General features: G+C 46.2%; 1 protein-coding gene across 1 annotated transcript; it reads left to right on the top strand.

Annotated features, from left to right (window-relative positions):
- The first annotated feature begins 4,337 nt into the window (after window positions 1-4,337).
- On the top strand, window positions 4,338-9,640 carry FAM180B (family with sequence similarity 180 member B). The gene is made up of 3 exons (XM_062635903.1): window positions 4,338-5,438; window positions 7,646-7,725; window positions 8,309-9,640. The coding sequence occupies exons 1-3, from the start codon at window positions 5,351-5,353 to the stop codon at window positions 8,750-8,752; spliced, it is 612 nt and encodes a 203-aa protein (XP_062491887.1). The 5' UTR covers window positions 4,338-5,350; the 3' UTR covers window positions 8,753-9,640.
- The last annotated feature ends 1,279 nt before the right edge of the window (window positions 9,641-10,919 follow it).

Raw genomic sequence — 10,919 nt, forward strand, 5'->3', positions numbered from 1 at the left:
GTCCTGCTGTTGTGGTCACATGAATAATGTTGTCTTCAATGAAAAGCACAGGGTGAGGGATGCTAATTTACAATCCTGATAATCCAGCTGGTAGATGTTTATCTGCTGCTTCAAGCTGTAAGACACTGGGTTTGTCTCTTTTGGTTTGCAAATTGAGTGGAGTCCAGGAATTCCCTGTGGCTAAATGCTTTCTGTGCACTGCTTCTGCTAACTGTCCCTGCAGGCATAAATCATAACCTGAGCTCTGTACTGAAAGCAGCTGTTTAGCTTAAGCAGTGGGACAGCAGTATCTCAGCTCCAAGATGGGTGTTGGGAAGAAGCTAATAATATACCAAACAGGCAAAGCTTTTGTAAGTGATTCTAATACAGTTATTAGGACAACACAAGATGTACCTGGATACAGAGCAAAACAATTGTGGAAATCTGTGTTGTTTCCATGGGAATAAGGTCAGTGCTTGTTCTGGCAGAAGGGAGAGTTGCAGGTAACTTCTCACATGCCACTTCTCATCCTGGCTTTTTCTTCACAATCAGGAGTCCTCCAGCATCTTCAGATTGTGCTTTTTCCTGCAGTCAAAAAAAAAATCTCTCTTTCCTTGTGCCACAGATGAGGGTCTATGCCTTTTTTGTCACTACTCCAGTTATTTTGAGCTGTATGATATAATAACATTACCACTATCTTTGCTCTTGTGGAAAATCTCAGCTCTCTCCAAAAAAAGCTGGAAAAACACTGTCTCAGTCCACCCACCACCTGTTTGAATGGGATAACATTACAGCCGTCATCAATTAATGTCTCTTGTCCTTAGTCCAGAAAATGCATAACTCAGTTCTGTGTTAGGAAGCTGACTGACCTCATTAAGATCTCAAAACTACTGTATAGAAGATTCATAAAATCATTCACGGTCTGTTTGTAGAGATTCCCTGAATCACTACTTAAGCTTTTAAATTCTAAAAGCACTAACTAAAAAAGGGGTTTTGGGGAGGTTAGAGTATGGGATGGAGCAAGGGGTAGGACAATAGTCACTTCAATTAAGGAAAAAGAAGGGACAAGTACTCATTGTAACTAGAATGTGATCTGTTTTCAAGAACAAAGAGCTGAACTGTATGGTAAGAATTGGGTCTCATGTTTGTCTCTTTCCACCCCAGCCTTGTAAGCATGGGCTCCTTAAATTCCTTTTTTGTTGTTTCTTTAATTTGCTTCAGGCTGCTGTGGCAGGCAGCATTTGGGATGTGACTCACAACAGTGGTCTCTAGTTAAAATTAATAGCATTTGCCGCTCAACTTCAAAGTTAAAGCTCTACAGGAAAGAGAGAGGAACACAGATCAAGCAGAAGTTTGGGGGTTTATACAATTCTCAGCTTCACTTTGGATCTGCCATCAATTGAGCTGATTAAATAGGAAATGTACTTTTAGTCCTTGCTGTGACATGTTCCACAGCTGGTTCTGTTTTCTGGTGCGGTGGCTCTTTTTGCATGCTGATGCCTATTGCACAAGACAGAAAAGTTCCTGGCACCACTTCTGTTGCTGTGAAAATTCTTTTTAAAGCACATTTCCCCCCATGTTCTCCCTCCCTCATCCCAGGTTGGTTGGGGCACCGTGCCAAGACTCATGGTCTGTATCATGTAAAAAATATGTGTTTCCCAGTATGTTAAGTCAGAAGACTGATGGTGGCAGGAACAGAAGGAAAACTGACATTTAAACATGATGTTTGTGCAGAAGGAGAATTTGATTGACATCAGAAAATGTTAGACACAATGCCCTGTCAAGTTAAACAACATGTAAGCTTTGCTGAAGAATGCGTGTACTGGAGAACTAGCTAGCCCTGTGGGGACAGGCATGGCTCCAGCAGGTCTTTATTATGTGGCATAGTTGCTAATGGACCCAAATCTCTTCTCATTAGAGAAGCCTGGGAGATTACGAAGAGTGCAATTTACTCACCCAGATGCATTATCCCTGGGCACAAGAGGTTGCACAGCCTTACAAAGTACCGCCAATGCTGGCACGCTACCTCCTCCACTGCTCCAGAGTCTTATAAGGCATTCTTGCCTATAAATCCTGCTTGCTGTAAGTTCCTTGCGGCTGGTGGGCACTTGCTTCATGCTAGGCAAGGCTGCGGTCAGCTTGGTCAAGCACAGAACTGTCTTCCAAATCCTTTATCCACACAGCCAGCCTCCATGAGGCCTGTTTGCCTGGGCTGGACTTCCCAGCTGTAGGAGGGTGTTGGATGAGATGTAAGTCAAATGGAGTGGGTTTACAGACACACTGTTCAGAAGAGAGATTTTCTGGTACTGTGGGGACAAATAGACTTTAGGAGATGACTCACAGTCACCATGTTGAGCTTCCCCAGCTGAGTAGGTTTTGCTGGCGTTTTCCAGAACTCTGGTATTTCTCCCTCCAGCCAGGCGAGCAGTCTCTCCTCCCTGAGGATGCGGCTATTGATGGTGTCAGGGTATCCGCCTCCATCACATCCACAGTCTGTATGGGCCCTTACAATTGATCTCTAGTCAAAACCTAGTTGGGGATTTCAGCTGGGCCTTGCACTCCTGCAGAACAGAGCTTATGGGACTACTGAGGGACAGGCTGGGTGACAGCATGCTGCATACCACCCATCCCGCTGTATCCCATGATCTTTCCAAGTTGTGTGAGGCCTCTGCAGAGTTCCTTTTGCGCAGTAGGTGCAGTGGGATGGGGCCTTCCCTGTCACAGATACACAGCCCATTACTCCTTCAAGCAGTGGATGCCACTCACAAACTGAAAGAAGTCGGGGAAAGCATTTGCATAAGAAACAGCAGCACCATACATGAAGAATGACAGTGGAGGTCATGTCTGTTTACCATCAGTGCTTCACTCCTGCTTTCCTCAAGGTCTTCTTCCCTTTTCCCTGCCTGTGACTCAAACCTCACCTTCTCTGCCAGTCATGTACATCCTTCTTCCTTCCCTTCTTTCCTCAGCCATGTTCTCATCTTCCTCCCCTGAGCACCTGCCAGACAGGCCCAGGCTGGGGGCCATGGTCTTCCCTAAGTTCTGGGCAAGAGGTTCAAAGCAAGAGATTTCTCCCATTCTATAATTTCCCTTTTGTGAAGGTGCTGCCCATCTCCCTGCAGTCCAATCTCAAAGAAACCTGCTTCCCAAAGAGGCTTTTTAGGTACTGTACTAACCACACCTCGTGTCTCAACCAGCATCCAGACAGCTCCTGCAGTTTACAATCCTTCCTATCTTGTTCCCCTTTCCCATCTCCTTACTTCAGGAGGTTATGGTGGAAAGAATGAAACCAGTCAAGGTGCCCCTGCAGAAACCTAGCTTGATGTGATGTGTTGAAACTGCTCCTACAGCAGATGGTACGGCCAGGTGGGGTGCAGAGGGGCAGGGCTGTGCACACTCAGCTGTGAATACCTGGCAAGGACAAGATCCATCAGGAGGAGCAGGCTCACTGCCGTTGCAATAGTACATGCAGGGACCATGCACAGCTGTCAGAAGCCCCGCTTGTTTCTGTGTACCATGTAACTTCTGCTGCTTGCAAACAGCTAAGGGATATCTTTGCACTCTGCAAGTGCTTTTCTATGTGGGATAGTGAGGAAATTCTGCAAAATTCCCCTAGCTCAAGGCAGCATCTACCACTGATTCTTGTCCCCTGCCTGCCTCTGTATCAGTCTGCTAAGCACAGCCTCTGAACCTCCTCTCTAATCTCTCTCACCATCATGGGTATCCTCCTCTGGGCACTTCAGCTGCAAACTGTTCCTAGGAAATGATCCTGCTGACAAAATCGTATATGGCCTTTGCAGATGCTGGCCAAGATCCTGGACTCCTTGTTCATGCTAAAGGGAAGTGATTTCATGGTCTATGAGGTGCAGGGGCTTTTGGCACAGTGACTTCTAAAGTCATGTGTGCACTGTGGATCGTAGGGGACTCTGACACAAAACAGAAGGCACATCCATCTCACTGCACAGATGGGTCACTGCTATCTGCCTCTTGAGTACCCTGTGATTCACAGCTTAATGAAAGATATCTCATCCCAGAGGAAAGGGGCACAACTGAAGCGTAGGCAGGAGAAAATAATGAAGACTGAAAGAAGTGTAGCCTGATCTGAAGATAGCCAAGGTTATGACAGAAACACAGGTCTTATTTTCATCCAAACTGAGGGTAAGAATGGCTGTGGGTATTAAGGACTCTGGGTATATAAGAGTTAAATCTGGGACTCTTCCGTTATGTGCTGCATTTCTTCACAGCTGGTGTGGGTCCACACATTGCCAGGTACAGCTACAGACCCTGGAAGGTTCAGAAGACAAGCTACCTTGCAGGCTGCCAGCTTATCGACTGGAGCATCATCCCTACCTTCAGTAAAATACATGGTGACAGTAGTCACTACAAACTGACACCCTGTAACTTGTTGAGAAAGGTGTGAGTATCAGCTCCACCTCCTCTCTTTTCTGGGATGGCTCCTTTTCCCCTTTAAGCTCAGGGAGATGGTACTGTTACTTCTTTATACATATCTATTTGTATAACGCTGGCATCCCAGAAACTGCTGGAGAAGCCAGGACCATACTGTGCCATGCAGAATAGAAATATAGAACAGCTTGACTGGGGATTGGGCCCTAAGAAAAGTGCAAAGATGTGTAGAGAACATCGATCTGCTGTGAAGGGAATCAGATGTAGTTTCAGCCTCGTAATTCACAACATCTAAGGAAAACTGTGCTTATCATAACCCCCAGGTCTTGTCACAGGAAAGGACCATGAGGTGCTAAAGCCTGCCTGGCTCTGATCCTTGCTGTTTGCTGTACCAAGTTCTCCCTCTGGGAGGTTTGATACAGAACTGAGCAAATGACGTTTCTTCTGCCTGTTTGCATGTTTTGGCTGCTATTGCTCTTCCCTGAATCTGCTTCCATGAATCATGGATAAGCCTGCTGGCCTTATCTGTTTGTGACAGTTCAGGGCCGGTTGCAGGTTCTGAAACTCAGGAAAAAGGAAAACAGAAAATGAAGCCAAAGAGCCGAGCAGAAGTGTCACAGAGATGTGACAGAGGTGCAGTGCGGACGTGGAAGGGACCTCCCTTCTTCAGAGTCATTTGTGTAGTGCAAACGATAGCTTCCTACAATACACTGCCGCGGGAAGCCAGTCTTTGGAAAAGAAGCTTAAACGATTCTGCCAAAAACTTTGCAACAAAGTCTTCCAAGTTTCCGAAATACGATGGAAAATATCCTTCGGGGTCAGCAAGTTGAACTGCAAGCCCTTCCCAGGACTGTAACCAGAAACACAGAAAGAGGGATCTGTTCCAACAGAGGCTGCTGGGACCAGAAGCAGCAGGGGAGGACACCACTGCAAACAGCCTTCACTCCACGCAGGGCACTGTCCGTGCATGGGTGGGAGCCGTGCTGCTATGGCCCCGGAGCAGGTCAATGCCTGGCTGATCCTGTGCGTGTTTGCTGGATCCCAGAGGCTCACAGGTAGGAAATGCACCTGCTCGGGATGTGGCTTCTTGGCTTGGGAAATGTTCCTGCAATGCCAGTGGTGTGAGACTGCCTGCTTCCTCAGGCTTTTTGACCAGGGCAGGTAGGGACAGGACAAAGGGGAATGGCTTTAAACTGACAGAGGGGAGATTTAGATCAGGCATTAGGGAGAAATTCTTCCCTGTGAGGGTGCTGAGGCGCTGGCACAGGGTGCCCAGAGAAGCTGTGGCTGCCCCATCCCTGGCAGTGTTCAAGGCCAGGTTGGATGGGGCTTGGAGCAACCTCCTCTAGTGGAAGGTGTCCCTGCCTGTGGCAGGGGTTGGAAATGAATGAGCTTTAAGGTCCCGTCCAACCCAAACCATGCTGTGATTCCGTGATTCTAAATATGGTCAAATGCTCCAGCTGGCTGTGCTGACATGGGAGAGATCTGGAGTCCCGGATCACTGGAGGAGGCACTTGTACCTACTTGTAGGATAAAGACCTGCTGTGACGTTCAGTGGCAGGGGGAAGGTTTTCTTGAGTCTGCACTGAAAAAAATCTGCTTCTGCAAGAATTCTTGTGGATTTTCCAGATGCTTTTTGGGAAAAACAAACAAACAATCAATTGTTGGATGTTCAAGTAAACGAGGGACATTTTCTCCCCATCTCTAGAGGATATTTATGTTATTATTTCAATACATTATTTGTTATGATTTGTTTGATGTTTGTTTTGCTCTACTCAGGGATCTAACAGTGCACATACTCGTGAAACAGTTACTAAAAGACAGCATTTTGGCAGCTAGTCACCAAATACACTGACTTTGAATCCAATCGTATGTAGAGGAATCATTCAATAGAGAGATCTGTGAACCTAGAGGACCAGTTAGCAAAGAGAAGCTCTGCAAAGACAATTTCAGATGATGTAGTATTTTTACCTGAGCTAAAAGCCTTCCTGGCTCATCCATGGAGGAGTAGGAAAGAGCAGATACATCCCTGCTCGCGTTCCAAAGCCATGGCTGGCTTGGATCAGGGAGCCTGCAGCTGTGCAGAGAAACAAATCTCTGCAGCTCTGTGGGTGGCAGTGCACTTCTTCAGGCAGCTTGTGCATCTCCCTGGTAAGCTTTAATCAAGGATGGAAAGTTTGAAGTGCAGTTTGTTAGTGGTCATCACACACACACGGTGTTCAGTGATTTTTCTACTCTCTATAAACACCTGCTGACCTCAACTCTGCAGTCTTCAATATAAATTCTCCCTCTTTTTTATATAAAAAAGCTTTAATCCATATAAAAATAATTTTTAAAAAGGTGTCTGAAAGCTTATATATTATATGAACCTTTTCCATTTTGTGTTTCTTGACCTTAAGGATGAGTCTGTAAGAAGTAGAAGAGGGTCTTGGCTGCGTGACTATGCTGAGTAGCACAGAAAAGGGAGGGGATGCAGCCTCCCTGTCACAGTCCTGGACTGAGGCTGCTTGTGTCTTCTTTTTCACCAAGAAGGAAATAATAAAGACAAAATAAATGCAAAAAGTTAAAACACTAGAAGTGTTATTTAATGAAAAATTAAGAATTCTTAGGATTAATGTGACTTTCATTTTAATAAACTCCCATTCCTCTCACCTTGTATATTTTTTTTCCCTTTTAAATGATATAGGGTGGCCCAGCAAGGAATTAGCTGGACATAAGAGCCAGAATGCATCCGACCAGGTTTCTTTGCCCCCCACACTTTGCCTCTGCTGGCAGCAGATGCTCAGGGAAGTATAAAACCAGGATAAGCATCAGGGTATGTCTCCACCAGCAGGTCGAGGAGCCTCCCAGCACCCTCCTTCCACTGGGAAGCGTTGCTTTCTCCAGCAAAAGCTGCCAAGCAACCAAACCCCATCAGTTCAAAACCCACCCATTCTCAGTGTGAAAAGCTTCCTTCCTGCCTGTCAAAGCAAATGCATTTGCTGCCATTGCTTTAGCTCTGTTGGCAGGATTAAGGGCTGTCATATCCAAAAGTTACACTTGCCTCCCTTAAACACTTCTGCTTGTCCTAAAAGAAGTGTTTTTTTTTTCCTCTTAAAAAGCTTGTTTTGCTTATCAAAACCCCATGGTCAGCATCTGTCATGTTTGGCAAGCTGTGAGTGACAGCTCAGAAACATTGAAGATGTTATTGAGAACCAAATGACAAACATAAACAGGAAGGGCCCTGGTCGTGCGCTACCAAACTCTGCCTGATGTCTTCCAGATGAACATCCTTACAGGAGGGATGGTGCCGGCGCCAACACTCCCCATCGCAGCCCAGAGGATGCTGACATCGTGTTAGAGGTCTCTGGGGTGTTGGGGGCCCCTGGGCCAAGGCACTGCTAGTGTCCATGGTCCCACCTTCCTGCATGTAAAAACTCACATGTTCTGCTTGTTCTCATCCCTCCTGGATTTCGGGAGTGCCTGGAGAACACCTCAGTGATGCCCTAATGCGTTTGTGCTCCTTCCCATTGTGGGGTGCAGCTGAGGGGGGGCTCTTATCCCCTCCATGGCACCTCAAACCTCTGGGGTGGGACAAGGGACCATCCCGATGGGATGGGTGACTTCCCCAAGTGGCCAAGCCCCCCTCCCGAGGCAGCTGCACTGGGGAGCTGCTGTGGGTGGGAATGAGGCAGATGTGGCAGGGCGGGAGGACAGAGCTGGATGGGTCCCATAGGGATACTGAAGTGTGGGGCGGTCAGAAAAGGGGTGTGGGGCTGGCAAAGAAGGACATGGAGTGGGATGAGGCGGGCTGTGGGCAGCGAGTCAGGGAGCAGCCGCCTGTCGGTGTGGCCTGAGATTTGGCAGCTTTGCAGATGGCTTTACAGCTGGGTTATAACTGGCGGAGGGTTTGTGCTGGGCTTCACGTGCTGCTCTTCCCTTCCAGATGCTGTGGGGAGGGCTGGATGTTCAGGCCAACGGGACAGTCCGGCTGCGGGATGAAGAGCTGGCCTCCCTGCGCCCGGCACGGTGGTTCATGCACGTTTTAGAGGAGGAAGTTCCCAAAACACCAGCAGAGATTGAGCAGCACTTGAGCTACTATTCACTGACTGATACCCCCTTGCCTCCAGTGGGGTTTGACCGCCTGCTTTTCACCAGTGTTTACTGCGCCTATCAGGTTCGCTCCACGCAGGGTCTGGATAAAAATCTCTGGATTGGTTTTTTCTCCCAACTGGTGGATGAAATCTTTCGTGACCTCTGCAAGGGGCTCTGCCCTGCAAACACCACCCTGCTCCTGGCTTCCTGGCCCTGGAAGGAGAAGCCTTCTCATTTAGCATCCCTGAAACATCTCTACTGCTCTAACCTGGCCAGGACCAAGAGAGACACTTAATAAAGGAAACTACCATAGGAAAGGACACACCTGACTTCAGCTGCATCCTTGGTTATGTTGGTTTCCACATTATTCAGGACTTTGTGCAAATACACCACACCTTTTTGTCCTCTCTCTGTGATGCACTGCCAACTCTGTAAGGATTTCTGCACAAGCTTTTAAGTTAAATAGGACAAAACCATAAAGTGCATTTCACTCTCTCCTTTTTGTTTTTGTTCTGCTTGTGTTTTGGGTTTAAGTGGGCTGTGCTGAAGGGGGCAGTGCTATTCAGATGTGTTATCTGTCAATCTCTGATGCTTACTGGAGAGGTGCCCTGGCAGTGTTTTTCCAGGAAGTCACACTGCTGTCCTAGCTGACTTCATTCAGATCAGTCAGTTCAGCCTCCTTGTATTCCTCCTGTGGTCTCAGCCAAATACAGCATCTTTTCTCCTTTTTTTAAACCAGCTAAGCAGATTTTATTGTGTTTCATGATACAGGTCACCTATTTAATTTCAGCTTTCTGCTCATGTGGCGTCACATTTTATGTGTCCATAATAATTTCCCATCACAAGTATCCACTTTTATTTAAAAAGAAACCTGAAAATATATGTATTCCGTGAGGCATTCTAGCATTTGCATATCATATTTACACATGTACTCTGCTTTGTGCCAGTTATCAGGAATATACTTCCTTAGGGCTCATTTAAATTCCTGAGGATTGTGACCTAGTTATTTCTGGAGCAGATTTTACCTCTTCTATGAAGTTTATTTTGTACAGCTATGGCATTTTACAAGCCAAACATAATAAATATGTGATCTCCATCCTCAAAATGAGAAATATGATTATTGTATAGAAAGAGATCATTAACTTTTCTCTGTTTTACACACTGCAATGTGGAATTAAATAAACATAATAAGGGTTTTAATTTTTTTGTTTGTTTCTACTAGGTTTCCTGCTGCCATTGTAGGTACATTAATTTTGCACATTCATTGCATGTGCTTAGATGATGGCATCCATAATTCTCTTTCTATCAATATACTCTTAATTTTCCATGCTCAGCAAAGGAGGCATGTGCGAAATTCAAAGTGGGAATTGCTGCCTTTTGCCTTCATTAATCTTTTTCCAAGCCATTGTTGCCCAACAGATGGAGAAGAGAAGTGGTGAGGCAGGAATAAGAAGCCTGGAAGCAAGATGTTACAGAGAATAGTTTTAGAGGTCAGGTTAGGGCTATGACAGGAGGAGACAGATTTACACAGCCCTTAAAGCAGGTTGGTTGTTGTTTTGTTGTTGTTTTTTTTTTTCCCCAAAGAATGTAGCATTTTATTTGAAGTATAACTTCCAGTAAACCAGTGTCCCACCTAATGTTCTTCTATTCTTATGCTGTTTTTCACATACCTCCAACCACTACCCTTCACCCTTTTCCCACATATGCCCCCAGTCTTTAGTGTCTCGGGGATGTATGCAGTGATAAAGGCAGGGAGTGGCTGCAGACAAGTTCAGTGTGAGCAGAGAGCATCATCAAAAAGCTGAGAAGGGATGGCACTGGAATAAAGGGAAGTTGTCTGGTTGGAGAATATACAGTCTGAGCTATGTGAATGTGTGGGTAAAAGCTGAGGGGGTTGGCTTGGTGATCCAGATGCAAACACCCTGTTTTGAATTCAGGATATTGTTAGGATCAGTCTAAGAGCATCGCTATGTGTTGAGCAGACTATAAATTAAACTCGAGTCATGTCACAAAGTTTTATGCATGCTCAAGATCATAGAATGATAGAATGGTTCGGTTTGAAAGGGACCTTAAAGGTTATCTAGTTCCAACCTCCCTGCTATGGGCAGAGACACGTTCCATTAAATCAGGTTGCTCCAAGCCTCATCCAACCTGCCACTTTTCAGTTTATGTATCTGGGGAGACAAACCAGGGTTTGGCTCAATGGAAACAGCATCAGTCACACTGTGATGAAGCCTCCAGCCTCCTGCTTTCCTACTGCCCCCCTGGGTCCTGCTGTCAGTCCTTACTGCCCTGTGGGAACATGCCAGGGCTCTCCACAGCCAGTCCCTCTACACCAGCACTATGGTTCGGCAAACACAGTGTGTAAGAAACTACTGAATAAAGATGCTGAAAGTATCACCTAATGGTGCCTTTGATCCTGTTTGCACTGTGATACCAATACAGCATATGGCAGATCAGCC

This window comes from Pezoporus occidentalis, unplaced genomic scaffold (assembly GCF_034315485.1).
Source record: "Pezoporus occidentalis ecotype Australia unplaced genomic scaffold, CSIRO_AGI_Poc_V1 ctg46, whole genome shotgun sequence".
In the NCBI taxonomy this organism is placed as follows: domain Eukaryota; kingdom Metazoa; phylum Chordata; class Aves; order Psittaciformes; family Psittacidae; genus Pezoporus; species Pezoporus occidentalis.